The sequence below is a fragment of the Bufo gargarizans genome, chromosome 1 (assembly GCF_014858855.1).
Source record: "Bufo gargarizans isolate SCDJY-AF-19 chromosome 1, ASM1485885v1, whole genome shotgun sequence".
Classification (NCBI taxonomy): domain Eukaryota; kingdom Metazoa; phylum Chordata; class Amphibia; order Anura; family Bufonidae; genus Bufo; species Bufo gargarizans.
In genome coordinates this window covers 79,156,847-79,175,611 of record NC_058080.1, presented here as the reverse complement: position 1 = coordinate 79,175,611, position 18,765 = coordinate 79,156,847, and the positions used below count along the sequence as shown (strand labels likewise).

At 39.9% G+C, this 18,765-nt stretch overlaps 1 protein-coding gene across 2 annotated transcripts in view; it reads left to right on the top strand.

The window, feature by feature from the left end:
* Positions 1-18,765, top strand: part of LOC122930396 (protein sel-1 homolog 3-like) — an 85,111-nt gene that overhangs the window by 63,196 nt on the left and 3,150 nt on the right. For both annotated transcript variants that reach the window (XM_044283806.1, XM_044283889.1), the window contains exons 15-23: positions 97-273; positions 1,096-1,223; positions 1,774-1,857; positions 4,646-4,736; positions 12,466-12,550; positions 12,845-12,954; positions 13,102-13,223; positions 17,835-17,937; positions 18,030-18,093. In XM_044283806.1, the coding sequence (XP_044139741.1) occupies positions 97-273; positions 1,096-1,223; positions 1,774-1,857; positions 4,646-4,736; positions 12,466-12,550; positions 12,845-12,954; positions 13,102-13,223; positions 17,835-17,937; positions 18,030-18,093 (964 nt within the window). The remainder of the gene's footprint in view (positions 1-96; positions 274-1,095; positions 1,224-1,773; positions 1,858-4,645; positions 4,737-12,465; positions 12,551-12,844; positions 12,955-13,101; positions 13,224-17,834; positions 17,938-18,029; positions 18,094-18,765) is intronic.

Here is an 18,765-nt window from a genome sequence, read left to right as displayed (position 1 = left end):
TACGTTCTGAAGAACAGGAAATCAGGTCTAGAAGATTAGGTGCATAATATGTACAGATTTTTAAACAATGGTGTGTGTTGTTCTTTTTGCACCCAGGGACAAGTTGAAGCTCTGAATGGCTTGGGTTGGTATTACCATAGTTTCCGGAAAGACTATGTCAGAGCTGTGAAATATTGGCGCAAAGCCTATTACAAAGGGAACGCAGATGCAGCATTTAACCTCGGCGTGATGCATCTACATGGTACCTACCCAGGGGAAGGTAGTGTCAATGAAGTGAGTATATATATATTTACCTTGCAACACTGTTTTGCAATTTACAAATATAATCTACATAAGTAACTATGTAATTATTTAGCTTTATTTATCGTATATGTTTCCAGATTTACAGCTTGTATGATAATCCAATGCTCAATGTCTGCATGGTGCTTGCTCCGGTGATTAGCATTCTGGGAAGTGTATACTTTATACCAGGTCCTCTACATCTGCTGTAGAAGAAGCTCACTAGAGAATGCAGTCAGTTGAAAGGCTTGGCGCAAGCTTGAAACGTATCACCTGCTCACAGGATAGGCAATACATGTCTGATCAACTTTAAATCCAACATGGACACGAACTCCTACGCATTTCAGGGATAACAATAATAACTCTTACTCATGGCATAAAAAATGGCAGGAGTAAGGGTGCATTCACATTACCGTTTAGCTTTCCGCTCTTCTGATCTGTCAGAAGAAGAGAGAGAGAAAAAACTGGATCCTGTAAATAAAATGGATGCAATCTTATGCATAACTGATGCAAAAGGATGCGTTTTCTTTTTTTTTTTAGTTTTTTACAGGATCCTGCTTTTTTCTCTCTTCCTCTGACGAATCAGAAGAACAGAAAGCTAAACGGTGATGTGAATGCACCCTAAGGGTCATTATTGGTAGACCTGAAACACAGAGGAGTTCCCTGTTTGGTTTTAAAGACGCACAATAAAGCCTCTACGGTCTTTTATCAGATGCTGGAGATGCAGTAGGTACATTCACTTTGAACATGTAGCCCAAGTAAAGCAGGACAAAGACAAGCTATTGACCCTCTATATATTTTTGTATTTTCTTCCAGACACAAGCCTATGAATTCATGTCAAAAGCTTCTGAGGGCGGCCATATTGAAGCTTCTATCAGCATAGCACAATATTTAATCACTGGAATATTGAGGGGTGTCCAGAGAGATCCAACCACTGCAATACTGTAAGTATAATAACCCATAGTGTAGTGATCTCTGCTTTTATTCTGTGATCCTACTGTTATAAAGGAATCCTTTTTCAACCAGTCAGCAAATCTTAAAGCATACCTGAGTTTTCAAAAAAAGGAATATGTCTTTTAGGGCTTCCCTAAAGTCTCTTTAATCTCTTTTATTATCCCCAGTTTCAGCTGCACGGCTAGATGCATTTCAATCAGAAGCAGGGGCATATCCCTTATGTGGAATTTGCCAGCATTGTACTGCCATGATGTCCTTTCCCTTACTTCCCACTATGTTTGTCTTCAGCTCCAGAGCTCACAGAACAGATAAGGAGGGGGAAATAAGACTTACAGAAAGGCAGGATGCACCTATAATCTTCAAAAACTGTTTAGAAGCAGTTGTTTTATCAGGCTGAGGATCTCAGCTGGTTCTGTAAACCCATCCTAAGCTCTTTCCTTCAGTAGTAATTGCATTACAAAGATGATGTAAAAATCATGATTAACGTATTCACAAGATGAAACCATTCGTTACAAAGTATTTTTTAATTCATATTTTTAGGTTGGCTAAATTTGTTGCAGAGCAGAATGGAAACATTGGACTTGTTATCCGGAAAGCTGTAAATGCCTACCTGGATGGCACCTTGTACGTTGGATTTACGATCATTGCTCTGATTTAGACAATTTACTGTTATTTCTCAAGCGGGAATAAATTAAAAAGATAAAACCAGACACATCCCATAGACAATAGTGGAAGACCTTGTATCCAGTATGATCCCTTTTAAAGGGAACCTGTGATGTTGAACATGATGTCCTATTACCAGGAGCAGGAGGAGCTGAGCAGATTGATACATTCTTTTGTGGGAAAAGATTCAGTAAAACTTGTCATTTAGGCCTGTATTGTTGGTCCGCATCCGATCCACATTTTTTGAGGATAGGATGTGGACCCATTGATCTCAATGAGTCTACAAAAAATGCAGACAGCACACTGTGTTTTGACTGCATCCTTATGTCGTTTCCGTACCCCTGCAAAAAGATAGAGCATGTCCTATTCGTGTCCGTTTTGCAGACAAGGATAAGCATTGTTATAATGGATCAGCAAAAAATGGATGCAACACGGATGTCACCTGTATTTTTTGCGTATCTGCCTTTCTCAGACCACAAAATACATACGATCCTGTGAATGCAACCTTATTGATCTAAATTTCTGCACATTTTACACATAGGGGCCCAGTGGGTGGTTCTACTCATTGACAACCCCTTGACTGTTCCCTAGAGGCATTCTATGACCTCTTGGCGAACAAAAATATGTGTTTTAACCCCTAATAACCACTAAACAACATTAAAACAGCACTAGTTATAACATAAAATTATTTCAGTAGCCCAGAAAAATAAAAAAGGTCATTCATTAAATGGGTTGTCCAGGACATATACAGTTGCAAGAAAAAGTATGTGTACCCTTTGGAATGATATAGATTTCTGCACAAATTGGTCATAAAATGTGATCTGATCTTCATCTAAGTCACAACAATAGACAATCACAGTCTGCTTAAACTAATAACACACCAAGAATTAAATGTTGCCATGTTTTTATTGACCACACAATGTAAACATTCAAAGTGCAGGTGGAAAAAGTATGTGAACCCCTAGACTAATAAAATCTCCAAGAGCTAATTGGAGTAAGGTGTCAGCCGAATGGAGTCCAATCAATGAGATGAGATTGGAGGTGTTGGTTACAGCTGCCCTGCCCTATAAAACACACACACCAGTACTGGGTTTGCTTCTCACAAGAAGTATTGCCTGATGTGGATGATGCCTCGCACAAGAGAGCTCTCAGAAGACCTATGATTAAGAATTGTTGACTTGCATAAAGCTGAAAAAGGGTTATAAAAGTATCTCCAAAAGCCTTGCTGTTCATCAGTCCACGGTAAGACAAATGTCTATAAATGGAGAAAGTTCAGCACTGCTACTACTCTCCCTAGGAGTGGCCGTCCTGTAAAGATGACTGCAAGAGCTCAGCGCAGACTGTTCAATGAGGTGAAGAAGAATCCTAAAGTGTCAGCTAAAGACTTACAAAAGTCTCTGGCATATGCTAACATCCCTGTTAGCGAATCTACGATACGTAAAACACTAAACAAGAATGGATTTCATGGGAGGATACCACAGAGGAAGCCACTGCTGTCCAAAAAAAACATTGCAGCACGTTTACAGTTTGCACAAGAGCACCGGGATGTTCCACAGCAGTACTGGCAAAATATTCTGTGGACAGATGAAACCAAAGTTGAGTTGTTTGGAAGAAACACACAACACTATGTGTGGAGAAAGAGGCACAGCACACCAACATCAAAATCTCATCTCAACTGTGAAGTATGGTGGTGGGGGCATCATGGTTTGGGGCTGCTTTGCTGTGTCAGAGCCTGGACGGATTGCTATCATCGAAGCAAAAATTAATTCCCAAGTTTATCAAGATATTTTGCAGGAGAACGTAAGGCCATCTGTCCACCAGCTGAAGCTCAACAGGAGATGGGTGTTGCAACAGGACAACAACCCAAAGCATGGAAGTAAATCAACAACAGAATGGCTTAAACAGAAGAAAATACACCTTCTGGAGTGGCCCAGTCAGAGTCCTGCCCTCAACACGATTGAGATGCTGTGGCATGACCTCAAGAAAGCAATTCACACCAGACATCCCAAGAATATTGCTGAACTGAAACAGTTCTGTAAAGAGGAATGGTCAAGAATTACTCCTGACCGTTGTGCACATCTGATCTGCAACTACAGGAAACGTTTGGTTGAAGTTATTGCTGCCAAAAGAGTTTCAGCCAGTTATTAAACCCAAGGGATCACATACTTTTTCCACCTGCACTGTGAATGTTTACATGGTGTGTTCAATAAAATCATGGTAACATTTAATTCTTTGTGTGTTATTAGATTAAGCAGACTGTGATTGTTTATTGTGACTTAGATGAAGATCAGATCGCATTTTATGACCAATTTGTGCAGAAATCCATATCATTCCAAAGGGTTCAGATACTTTTTTTTGCAACTGTATATTGATGACCTATAGTGCCAGATGTTGGAACCCCCACTGATCAGCTGTCCATCGAAGTTTTGGTGGTGCAGTGTAATTACAAGTACCCGCTCCGTTCATCTGGTTGGAGTTATCTCTTGGGCATTGCAGTGGGAGCCCAGCTGTGTATTACATCCGACTCCTGCTCCAGATGGCCGGGCACAGCTCATGTGCCTATGCCATCTCATGATTGTAACTGTACATTCATTTGTGGGAACCAACCATTAAACCACAACATCCACAAAATCATTAATACGGGTCTGATCTTTTTAAACTGAGGCACTATACATACTTTGAGGTTGGAATGCAAACTGATGATGTTACCTGGTTCTTAATTTATTTATTTCTTTTTTCTTTTTTGCAGAGATGAGGCTTTTCTCAATTTTATTTTGACTGCAGAAGCCGGAGTGGAGATGTCACAGACAAATGTGGCATACCTTTGTGAAGAGCATTTAGTAAGTATCTCTTCATCTTTTTGACTTGGGATCATTCTGTTCTCACACTAAAATAATTTTACCTGTATGGAGGATCCTGGCTCTTTAAAGATGGGGCCCGCTCAGAACCTGTTTTCCATAGCAGACACCCAGCAGCAGTGTCTGTCATTGAAGAAAAGATCTGATCACCAATATGTACCCCACTCGGCTGCCGAGGTCAATTGCAACCACGGCATTTAAGTGGTCTTTTGGAGATAGGGCGCCAGTTCCATTGCGAGTGAGCCAAAAGACTCACCCACAATTATATCACAGGAGCCGTTCAGTTTCGATGGCAGCTAAGAGCCTTCTGAATGTTCCCAGGCCTACCATCGTAAAGCTCCTACTTTCCCAATTATATAAAATAGACTGCAAAAATCAAATCACTCCATTTACCAATTTACATATACAAATAACTAAAAGTATCGCCATGTCCCAAAATGCAGAAAGCGTGCCCATTTGTGCTGGTGACGTCACCAGAAACACTGCTAGGTGGGAGCCTCTGTCTAGCAGTGTAAGTTTGTGAACAAAAAAGCCCTTGTCCTGCGCGATACAGCGCGGGGCAAGGGCGAGCATTGGTATCGTGCAAGACAAAGCCCTTGTCCTCCGCGATTCAGCTCTGATGCTCATCTCAGAGGTGCTGCCTGGATGAAGAAAGGGATATGTCCAGGTTCAGCTCTGAACCCAGACAACCCCTTTAAGTATAGATATTGACATGGAAAATTTAAAATAATATTGCCAATAAGGCTATAAAAATATCATTTAACCCCTTAGGGACCGTGCTCATTTTCACCTTAAGGACCAGGCCATTTTTTGCTAATCTGACCAGTGTCACTTTATGTGTGAATAACTTTAAAACGCTTTTTCGTCACATATTGTACTTCATGACACTGGTAAAATGGAGTAAAAAAAAATCATTTTTATTTATAAAAAAAATACAAAATTTACCAAATATTTGGAAAAATTAGCAAATTTCCAAGGTTTAATTTCTCTACTTCTGTAATACATAGTAATACCTCCAAAAATAGTTATTAATTTACATTCCCCATATGTCTACTTCATGTTTGGATCATTTTGGGAATGCCATTTTTTGGGGGGACCTTAGAAGGCCTAGAATTTTAGAAGCAAATCTTGAAATCTTTCAGAAATTTTCCAAAACCCACTTTTTAAGGACCAGTTCAGGTCTGAAGTCACTTTGTGAGGCTTACATAATATAAACCACCCAAATGACCCCATTTTAGAAACTACACCCCTCAAGGTATTCAAATCTGATTTTAAAAACTTTGTTAACCCTTTAGGTGTTCCACAAGAGTTATTGGAAAATGGAGATGAAATTTTAGAATTTAAATTTTTTGCCAAATTTTTCCATTTTAATCATTTTTTTCCAGTAACAAAGCAAGGGTTAACAGCCAAACAAAACTCAATATTTATTGCCCTGATTCTGTGGCTTATAGAAACACCCCATATATGGTCGTAAACTACTGTACGGGCACACGGCAGGGCGCAGACGGAAAGGAATGCCATATGGTTTCTGGAAGGCAAATTTTGCTGGACTGGTTTTTAGACACCATGTCCCATTTGAAGCCCCCTAATGCATCCCTAGAGTAGAAACTCTGAAAAAGTGACCCCATTTTGGAAACTACGGGATAAGGTGGCAGTTTTTCTTAGTACTATTTTAGGGTACATATGATTTTTGGTTGCTCTATATTACACTTTTTGTGAATCAAAGTAACAAAAAATAGAAATTCTGAAATGTCATCTCCATTTACCATTGACTCTTGTGGAACACTAGCAGGGTTAACAAAGTTTGTAAAATCAGTTTTGAATACCTTGAGGGGTGTAGTTTCTTAAATAGGGTCACTTTTTGGAGTTTCTACTCTAGGGGTGCATCGGGGGGGGGGGGCTTCCAATGGGACATGGTGTCAAAAAACCAGTCCAGCAAAAACTGCCTTCCAAAAACCATATGGCATTCCTTTACTTCTGCGCCCTTCCGTGTGGCCATACAGCAGTTTGCGACCACATATGGGGCATTTATGTAAACTACAGAATCAGGGCAATAAATATTAAGTTTTGTTTGGCTGTTAACCCTTGCTTTGTTACGGGAAAAAATTGATTAAAATTGAAAATTTGCCAAAAAATTGCTGTTTTGGCACCGTTTTTATTTTTTATTATTCATAAAGTTCATCTGACAGGTTATATCATGTGCTATTTTTATAGAGCAGGTTCTTACAGACGCGGCGATACCTAATATGTATACCTTTTTATTTTATTTATTTAGGTTTTACACAATAATATCATTTTTAAAAAAAGCATGTTTTAGTGTCTCCATAGTCTGAGAGCCATATTTTTTTTAAAGTTTTTAGGTGATTGTCTCAGGTTAGGTATCATTTTTGCAGGATGATTATGACGGTTAGATTGGCACTATTTTGGGGTGCATATGACTTTTTGATCACTTGCTATTACACTTTTTCTGATGTAAGGTAACCAAAAAATAGTTTTTTTGACACTGTTTTTTTTTTTTTGTACAGTGTTCACCTGAGGGGTTAGGTCATGTGGTATTTTTATAGAGCAGGTTCTTATGAACGTGGCAATACCTAATATGTATGCTTTATTTTATTATTTAGCTTTTAACCAATAATATCATTTTTGAAACATAAAAAAAAACATGTTTTAGTGTCTCCATAGTCTGAGAGCCATAGTTTTTTTTATTTTTTAGGTGATTGTCTTAAGTAGGGTATCATTTTTTGCGGATGAGGTGACGGTTAGATTTGCACCATTGTGGTGGGCATACGCCTTTTTGATCCCTTGGTGTTGCACTTTTAGTGACGTAAGGTGACAAAACAAATGTTTTTTTAGCACAGTTTTTTTTTTTTGACAGTGTTCACCTGATGGGTTATGTCATATGATGTTTTTATAGAGCCGGTCATTACAGAGGTGGTGATACCTAATATGTATTCTTTCTTTTTTTTTTTTTTACACAATAATATCATTTTTTAAACAAAAGAAATCATGTTTTAGTGTCTCCATAGTCTGAGAGTCATAGTTTTTTCAGTTTTTGGGCGATTGTCTAAGGTAGGTTATCATTTTTGTAGGATGAGATGATGGTTAGATTGGCACTATTTTGGGGGGCATACGACTTTTTGATCGCTTGCTATTACACTTTTTGTGATGTAAGGTGACAAAAAATGGCTTTTTTTACACAGTTTTTTTATTTTTTATTTACTGTGTTCACCTCAGTGTTTAGGTCATGTGGCATTTTTATAGAACAGGTTCTTCCGGACCCGACGATACCTAATATGTCTACTTTAAAAAAAAAAAAAAATCGGTTAACATAAAAAAGCATTTTTGAAGAAACAAAATCATGTTTTAGTCTGAGAGCCATAGTTTTATAATTTTTGGGGCCATTGTCTCATATAGGGGCTCATTTTTTGCGGGATGAGGTGACAGTTTGATTGGTACTATTTTGGCTTACATATAACTTTTTTGATCACTTTTATTACCTTTTTTGGGAAGTAAGGTGGGCAAAATTTCAATTTCATCATAGTTTTATTTTAATTTTTTATGGCGTTCACCGTGCAGGGAAAGTAACGTGACTGTTTTATATATCAGGTCGTTACGGACGCGGTGATATCAAACATGTGTAGGGAATTTTTTTTTTTTTTTTTTTAATCAGTGCTAAATTTGCTTTTTTATTTTTACTTTTTTTTACATTTTTTTTTACCCAGACCCACTTGGTTCTTGAAGATCCAGTGGGTCTGATGTCTGTATAATTTTCACTTTACAAAGTCTAATCAGCCATGATAACGTCCAGTTGCCATGGTAACCATCACTCGCTGCCACAACAGAGCAGCGGGTGATGGGGAAGGAGGGGGCCCCTCTGTGATCCCGTCAAGAATTGGGGGCTGAAAAGGCACAGCAGCCCCTGATGGGAGAGGGATGGAGCTCCCTCCCTGTTAACCTCTTCCATACAGCGGTCCCTACGGACCGCGGCATGGAAGGGGTTAAACGGCTGACATCTGTGTGATGATGTCAGCTGTTTCAAGCAGAGTGTCAGCAATGTGCAAACCGCTCAGCCATTCTGAAAATGGCTGATCGCGCACCCGCCCACCCAGCACCGCCTGCACTGCCACACCGCCCTCACCCCCCCCCACGCGCTGCACCCGCCAGCACATAACAAAGAGGGCTGCAGGGTGGGGGGGTTAAACATTAAAAAAAATGGCATTTTGAAGTTTCTGATCAGAAACTTCCAAAAGCACTGTGCAAACCGCAGGTCTGAATTTTGAGGTTTGCAGCGATCGCCGAAACGGGGGGTCACAGGACCCCCCTCGGCATTGACCTAGGGTGCCTGCTGACTGATTTCAGCAGGCACCCAGTTCCGATCACCGCCTGCCGCGCTGCAGTGATCAGTACTACACAGGACGTACCTGTACGCCCTGTGTCTTAAGTACCAGGACATCAGGGCGTACAGGTACGCCCTGTGTCCCCAACAGGTAAACAATAGGTCATTTTCTGATGGCACATTTCCTTTAACGTAACAAATGCTACAAGCCCAAATACGCCTATGTGACAGGAAAAATAAAAAGTTATGGATTTTGGAAGGCAGGGAGTAAAAAACTAAAATGAAAATGGAAAATGGCTGTGTGAGGAAGGGGTTAATACAGTATGTTAGGCTAGTCCTTCGGTGGAATGTGTGTAGTGAAAATATAGTGCTGAACAAGCAGGTCAGAGTTAAATGTAACAAAGTCTTTCTTACTAATTTCAACATGGTAAACATTTTTCTGGCACCAGCAAGCAATCTGGAGGCAGGTTGGATGACTGCAATTAAGCACTGGCTAATGGTTATACTGGTGATACTGACCTAATGGTTGTTTGGTGATGAGTGGCTTGGCTCGAATCTCTCACCTTACATCAGTGTATGTAGATGCCGATGTAGCAGTTCACTCTACTGTCTGGAATCTCAAATGGCAATTTGGGTATTTCTCCCTGGAGTATTTGGTAACAGGAGCAGGAGCTCTGACATCTGCCTCCTCTCCACTGTCTTTGGACAGGAACTCCCCCACTTGGCAGGGAGCAGGTCGAGCCCACTCCTCCCAAGAGTGGAAGAACAGGGTGGTTAACTCTGTTTCTGCCAACCTATGCCAACCTTTCCTTGCTGGTAGCTATGACAAGAAGAAAACAGTAAAATACATCACATAGCAATAAACAATTTGTAGTTCCCCCAGGTCTGGATGAGTACATTCACATCATGTTTATGGCCTCCATTTAACACATCAGAGCTTATGTTTAACAGATGCCTCTGGCAGGTGCCATACAGTGGCATCTATCACCCACGAGGTCCCACTGTAAAATGTAAAAGTTTAACCTCTTAGTGACCACCCATACCCCATTTTCCAGTTGTCACTAAGGGGCCTGAGAGCCATGCTCCTGCTCTAATGGCTTAGACCATTGCAAACTAGGTCTAATGGAGGCCCCAGGCCTGCCTCCAACTTGTTCTACCAGGCCTAGCTTCTCTGGCTCAGCCTGTTGTTGGATGTCAGTTTAGCACTGACAGTAAAATACATTGCACTGCCTAAACAGTGCAGTGTATTTTCTGAAAAGATCAAAAGAACACCTATTATAGTCCCCATGTGGGACTATTAAATGGTTAAAAATAAAATTTCCACAGATTTAGTATCACTGTGTCCTTAACAACCCACATTATACAATTATTATGTAATTTTTCCCTTATGGTGAACACTGTACACAAAAAAAAACAGAATGAAAAGTTATCAAAAAGTGTTATGTATCCCAAAATGATACCAATGAAAATTACAAGTCGTCCCACAAAAATCCACTCCTCACACAGCTCCACAGAAAGAAATAGAAAAAAAGTTATGAATCTTGGGATTTGGCAATGCAAAATGATTTTCTTCTTTTAAAAAAAAGGATTTTTTTTATTATGCAAAGGTAGTAAAAGGTAAAAAAAAACAACTATATATATTTGTTAGCACTGTAATCCTACTGACCCAGAGAGTAATGCTATCATGTTAGTTTGTCATAAAACGAATGTCCTATAAATTTATAACATAAAAACTCAGTGACAGTATTGCTTCTTTTTCCCATTTTCCCATCCACCTCCCAGAAAGAGTTAATCAGTAAGTTATGTGTGTTAAAACTACAACTTGTGCCTTACATCGATGTGGCTACATCGAAGGGAAAATATAAAAGCTCTTGGGAGGCGACAATGAAAAAATTGGCTTGGTCGTTAAAGGAGTTTTCCGAGACATTATAACTGACCCCGCCGATCAGCTGTTTGAGAAGGCAACAGCGCTCTTGTGAGCTTTTCCTAGGCCGGTGACATCACGTTCATCAGTCACATGACCTAGGAGCAACTCAGCCCCATAGAAGTGACTGGGGCTGAGTGTGATACCAAGCACAGCCACTATACAACGTACGGCGCTGTGCTTGGTAAGGTGCGAGAAGGCAGCGGTGCTCACAGAAATGCCAATGCCTTCCTAGACAGGGTGTCGGACCCCCCACGATCAGATACTGACGACCTATTCTGAGTATACTGTAGGTCATCAGTTTTAAAATCCTAGAAAACCCTTTAAGGCCAGCCCAAAACAGGCTGGTCACTAAGGGGTTAGGTTAACCTTTACGTTTTCTGTTACTGGATAATGTCTGTAATGGCATATTCTGCAATACTTTTGATACCTGTTTTGTGGTATTTTTACATATGGGCACTTTTAGTGTGTATGTTGGTAGCATTCCTGAGGTACATGCTAAACCAGGGGTGCACAACTTTTTCTGGTTGGGGGCCACATTGTCAGACTGAAGGAATCCCAAGGGCCAAAAATAAATGTTAATGGTGTATTACCAACTGAAATGCTGTATTTATGGTGTATTGTACATACAGTATATGCTATAAATGTCTGGTTACACCTCCAGGATTCCCATCTAATGGGAGAATACATAAAAAATGCATGAGAGCAGCCATAGACATACATGTCTGTCACCAGATGGTTGGGGGTCGCACAGAATAATATAAAGGGCCATATGTGGCCCCTGGGCCACAGGTTGTGTACCCCATGCTAAATACACATCATGCTTAACTCAGCCTAAAATATACAGGAAGTCATGCTTTGGGTACTGTCAAGCCTCATTGCCTCTACAGTACCTTGTCCTTAGCTGGCTGACAAGTCAGTCGTCTGTTGATGAGTTGAGTTGCAACATATTGTTTTTTAGGGACTTAAATTTATATCACAAAAATCTATTGGTTATACATAGTTTAAGGATGACCGAAGTTTTAGAAAATTCGATTCGGCTGCTTTGCTGAATTACTTTGTCACAAAGCCCATTTTTTTGTAAGTAGCGGGTGAAATGACAGGAAGCTGCAATAGCGCCACCCCCCCATCATTGTACCCCTCAGATGCCGCGTTCATACATGATTATGGCATCTGACAGTAATAATACAGTGTAAAATTAACAGATTTTTTTTTTTATCATATTAACTGCCTCCATTTGTTCGCAACAGGCTGTCCGCCGCCATCTTGCTTAAAGATCTTGCACAACCCAAGAGTAGGTGGCGTTATACAGATACATTTTATTGAGAAACGCCATGGCTATAGTAACTGCATGCAATTCCAAAAGTATTTAGATCCAGGTGCTTGTTTGAAATATGTAAAATCTTTTTTTGTGGGATAACCCCATCAATATACTATTTTTGTCTTTTTAGGCATTGTCCACAGCACCCTTAGGGGATATTTGTATTTGGAGATATTATAACTTGTCTGTAAATCAGCACAATCCTTCTACTTACGGTATGTCTCTGTGGTATATGTCAGTACATTCCTGTAGTATATGTTCTTTTTTTCTGGAATAGTAATAGATAAAAATTAAAAGTAGCATGTATCTAGACTATGAACCTGGACATGTGCAAGTTTTCATATTCTATAGCATTTTACAGACAAAACGCAATTTATTTACGAGCAGTAACATCTATTGGCCAGGAGATGGCGCTATATACTTATCAACACAATGCAGTATTGTTGCTTCTGATTACCTATGGATAAATTGAATATTATAATGTGGAGTAGTAACAATATCTTTTGTAGCTTTATTGAAGATGGGTGATCTGTATTACTACGGGGGCAAAAATCATCCCAAAGACCTGAAGCTTTCAATGAAGCTGTACACGCAGGCAGCGTTACAGGGCGAATCTCAGGTAAACAAATATGTCTGCTTTTACTGGCAGCAGTACATATGGAAACTGACACAACATAATATTTCACAATCTTTATAATCCTTCCTGATCTTGAAAAATTATGCACGTGGACATTTCCTTGTTGATCTAGTTCTTTATATTTTTTAGGGGTTATTCAATCTAGCCCAGCTGGCCCAAGAAGGAATTTCCATACCTGAGTATTTACTGAGACGTCTGAAAATTGAGAAATCTCTTAACGACCATTCCTTGGTGATAGAGCTGTATGAAAGGTGCGGTTGTGGAGCTTCATATATGTTCTGACGGACATAATAGTCTGTGGTCTCTCAGATGTTTTCTACCCAGGCCTCACAACCCAAACCATAATGATGCTGGGGCCTCACCAATGGTGTACACCACCACAGCAGCGCCAAAGAAATACCACAGTACAGTGTAATAATCAGGATTAACTGGGGGTCGGTGTTTCATATCCCAGAGGTATTGGGATAGTCCCAATTTCAGCCAAATAACCATGTGAACATTCTGCAAGAAAGTACGGAGAATAGCCCACATTTCTATCTACAATGTGGGGTAAATTGTGCCAAAATCTGGTGCAATTTGCAGCATCTAGGTTTAGACAAATTATCTGTGTCTAGCCTGAAAAAGGGGTGTGGTGTAAGGGTGTGGCTTCAGTGAAAGGGGCATGGCCAAAGATGCAACATTTATAAATCAATATTCAAAGTAGACGCATCTTTCTTTTCATTCCAACAGCACTATATCATTGAAAATTAAATACTGAATATCATCCTTCTGTAGCAGTCAGTCCAGAGAGATAAACCTACTATATACATAGGGAACCCATGTCATTTTACTGCTGCTGTGAGGGGATGATGTTATCTGTTAGTATAATATTATATTGTAGAATTAGGAAAACATCTCCATTGTTCTCTTTATAGGCCTAGGTAAAGATACCCATAGAAGAGCATTGCACCTATGCGTGTAATGTGTGATGTTCTAATTGAGTCACTCATCCCCCTTTCTTTTCTGGTCGGAGTGAATGGTCTGACTAAGAAAGTGAAGCATGGCTGTTTGCTGTGCTAAATGTCCAAATAAGGAGGATGTTAACCGCTTTAAGTCCGCCCATAGGATATAAACGTCCTATGGGTGGACCTCTATTTCTGAAAGCACGTTTTAAAACGTCCTTTCAGAAATAGCAGCTGCACGCTAATCGTGCAGCTGCTGATCGGGTTGCCCGCTGTCAGTGACAGCAGGGCAACCCAGAGAGAAGGCAGGGACAGTGCCCAGGTGTCCCTGCCTTCCGGATCGCTGCAGACACAGCGCTCACCGAGCGATGTGTCTGCAGAGCAGGAAGCGCTGTGCGCTTCCTGTTCCAGCCCGGCGGTCATGTGACCGCCGGGACCGGAGAGTGCAGGAGCTGTGAGGTCTTTCAGAGACCTCGATCAGCCCTGCACTGAGGCTGTACAGCGCAGAATCATGCTGTACAGCCTCTCTGGGGGGTAGATTTCTTCTGTAACTGGGGCTACTATGTCAGCCCCAGTTACAGGAGAAATCAACAGTGAAAAAAAAAAGAAAAAGTGAAGCAAATGTCCCCCAGAGGTCTTGTATGACCTTATGGGGGACGAAAAGTGTAAAAAAAAAAAAAAAAAAAAATAAAGGGTTGAAAAAAATAAAATAAAAAAAGTTTCACATGTAAAAAAAAAAGGTCCCCAAGTAAGGAATAAAAAAAAAAATTAAAAATAGAAAAAATAAAATAAAATAGACATATTTGGTATTGCCACGTCCGTAAAAACCAGCTCTATAAAAATATCACATGAGCTAACCCCTCGGGTGAACACCGTAAAAAACAAACAAAAAAAAAACTGTGTCAAAACAAGCAATTTTTGTCACCTTGCATCACAAAAGGTGCAACACCAAGTGATCAAAAATGCGTATGTCCCACAAAATGGTACCAATAAAACCGTCACCTCATCCCGCAAAAAATGAGCCCCTACATAAGAAAATCTCTCAAAAAAATAAAAAAACTATAGCTCTTAGAACATGGAGACACTAAAACATCATTTTTTGGTTTCAAAAATGCTATTATTGTGTTAAAGTGAAACAAATAAAAAAAAGTATACATATTAGGTATTGCCGCGTCCGTAAAAACCAGCTCTATAAAAATATCACATGAGCTAACCCCTCAGATGAACACCGTAAAATTTTTTTTTTTAAAAACTGTGTCAAAACAAGCAATTTTTGTCACCTTGCATCACAAAATGTGCAACACCAAGTGATCAAAAACGCGTATGTCCCACAAAATGGTACCAATAAAACAGTCACCTCATCCCGCAAAAAATGAGCCCCTACATAAGAAAATCTCTCAAAAAATAAAAAAACTATAGCTATCAGAACATGGACACATTAAAACATAATTTTTTGTTTCAAAAATGCTATTATTGTGTAAAACTTTAATAAATGAGAAAAAGTATACATATTAGGTATCGCCACGTCCGTAACAATCTGCTCTATAAAAATGTCACTTGACTGAACCCCTCAGGGGAACGCTGTAAAAATAAATAAATAGAAACTGTGCTAAAACAACCAATTTTTTGGTCACCTTGCCCCATAAAGTGTTATAATGAATGATCAAAAAATCATATGTACCCAAAAATAGTACTAATAAAACTGGCACCTTATCCCCTAATTTCCAAAATGGGGTCACTTCTTGGGAGTTTCTACTGTAAGGGTGCATCAGGGGGCTTCAAATGGGACATGGCATCTAAAAACCATGTGGAGTTCCTTTTCTTCTGCGCCCTGCCGTGTGCCCATACAGCAGTTTATGACCACATGTGGGGTGTTTCTGTAAACCGCAGAATCTGGGTAATAAATATTGAGTTTTGTTTGGCTGTTAACCATCGATGTGTTAAAGAAAAAATTGGATTAAAATGGAAAATCTGCCCAAAAAGTGAAATTTAAAAATTTGATCTCCATTTTCCTTTAATTCTTGTGGAACGCATAAAGGGTTAACAAAGTTTGTAAAATCAGTTTTGAGTAACGTGAGGGGTGTAATTTCTACAATGGGGTCATTTATGGGGGTATCCACTATGTAGGCCCCACAAAGTGACTTCAGACCTGAACTGGTCCTTATAAAGTGGGTTTTGGCAATTTTCTTAAAAATTTGAAGAATTTCTTCTAAACTTCTAAGCCTTCTAACGTCCTAAAAAAATAAAATGACATTTCCAAAATGATGCCAACATAAAGTAGACATATGGGGAATGTTAAATAATAAATATTTTATGAGGTATCACTTTCTGTTTTAAAAGCAGAGAAATTGAAATTTAGAAAATTGCGCATTTTTCAAATTTTGGGGTAAATTTGGGGTGTTTTCATAAATAAAGGTGAAATATTTTGACTCAAATTTATGACTATCATGAAGTACAATGTGTCACGAGAAAACAATCTCTGAATGACTTGGATAAATAAAGGCGTTCCAAAGTTATTACCACATGAAGTGAGATATGTCAGTTTTGCAAAATTAGGCCTAGTCAGGAAGGGGGCAAATGGCCCAGATGGAAAGTGGTTAAAGAGTCAGGGCAGGAAGTGGCAAATTATATCTGGGAAACCATCCACCTGTTATTTGTAAAAAAAAAAATAAAATACGCAGAGTATATTGATTTAGTGTCCCTTTAATCAGCCTGGTGGATGTGCTTTCATCTATACATCCAGTAGACATACAATGAAATATTCCATGAGTATGTTCTGCTAAAATAATATATCACAGTCATTGGCTGCATCTGGGCATACATGGAGGAGCTGGAGTGGAGGATGGGAGTGGTAATGGCTCTTACAATATGATATTTCATAGTAGTTTCCCTCAGGCAGTGAATGTAGACGCACCCTTTCTTCCCTCTGGGCACTCTCTGTCTCTGGGGTTCCTGCCTGATGGTAGCTTGGGGTGCCCTTGATGTTGGTGGTTGTAGGGTGTATGGATGCCTGGCAGGAGGTGTAATGGTGCAATAGCCAGCGGATGGTGTTTTAGGAGTCAGGAAACCAGGCCAGAGGTAAAAGAATAAACTTCTCTTTTTACTTGAGTGCAAAATAGGAGTTGTAGTACATCCAACAATTATCTGTACACAGTGCAAATCCTTTTCCCAAATGGTGAGGTATGGAGGCTGGCACAGTGGCCAATAATGGCACTCTTGGTATGCTATCTTGCCAAAGTCTCTCTCTCTTGAATCTCCATCTATGAACTGTAATTGAACTGCAATCACAGCTGTAGTCTCCAGTGCAGTATACAGTTCTTTAGAGGAACGTCTGGCCAAAACATGGTTAAGTGTGACAGGTGTCTTAACTGTAATCCCTCACAAGCAGCAAAGTCTGGTGAGCTGTAGTAGCAAGTTACCTTGCTGACTCCTATGCTTGGCCATGCAGCTTCTAACTTCTTCTTTCTTTCTCTCTTGCTTTCTCTCGCAAAAGTAGAACCTCACAGAGAGCGTGGAGAGGGGGATAAGGTTTATGTGCTGAGGGAACAAAGCATTGGGCATGTTACAATCCATCCCCATACACATCAGGCCTCAAACCATACTCAAGCTAGCAGTTTAGACTAGGTGAACATATACAGTAAAATGTTGGTTTTCAGTTCTGAAGCAGAAGACCAGAATCCCTAGATGTGGCTTACGTTAATTATAATGGGATCTGTAGGGTTTCCGACATGGATACTGGCATTTTGCAGGACAAAATACCTACCACTGTATGCTGCGGTATTTTGTCATTTTTTGCCAGAAGCTATGGAAGTGAAAAGCACTTATGTTAACAAAGAAAATTCCTATATTTCATTTTTTATTTATTCTAATTACTATATAACTATATGGAAAGTTAATGTTATATCTATTTTCTTTCTGCAGATGTCAAAACCAAAGCAGTGATGACACCATTAGTCCTTGCACATTGGTGCTGCTTTACCTGCAGCTGACTGACTCTTGGCATTTCATACTGAATTCCTCTTTGGTAATGTTTACATCTACCATTTACAATGATCATTTGGAATTGTCAAAAATTATTATATTGTTATTATACCATTTTCTTAACTTCTTTTTCAGGTTCGTGTACTGATGTCTGTCATTCTTGCTACACTCATTTTACAGTGCTTGTACACTCTACAAGGTGAGACCACATCACAAGAGGATGGCTGGCTTCATTCATTGCAAAGGCAGATGTTAAAGGAGTCCTCCAGGCTCCAAATATTGAAGTCTTATCCTCAGGATAAGTCAGCAATATCTGATCGGTGAGGGTCCGATATCCCCACCAACTAGATGTTCTTTGGAGCCTCCATCCCTGGAGTCACAGCTCTGTTCAAAATGTAGTAGCCGTGTGTGGATACTAATACTATACCTTAACTCTCATTTGCCTTAATATACCGACATATCAGATATTGATGGCCTCTTCTGAGAATCGGTCATCAATATTAGGAGCCCGGAAAACCCTTTTCCAGTTTCAGTGCCTGCTGGACTGGAAGTGTGATGTGCCATCTACAAGAACATTACTGATGCCAGCCAATCAGTGGTGGCAGCGGTCATATGCCATGCCTACACACTTCACCACTGAGGCCACTGGTTAACCAGCAGTGGTGACGTGTGTAGACAGAAGGTCACACTTCTGGTCCAGTGGGGGCTGTAAGCTAATAGAAGGGATCTTGGTGGTGGAACCAGAGTGTTGGTGATGGCTCTATTTTTGGTTGTTGCAGAGGTAGAGCACCGCACACCATTATTGCCAGTGCCAGCAAGGACTTGTAAGTCGTAGCCAAATAATAGAGAATTGCGGCACACGGCTTCTTTT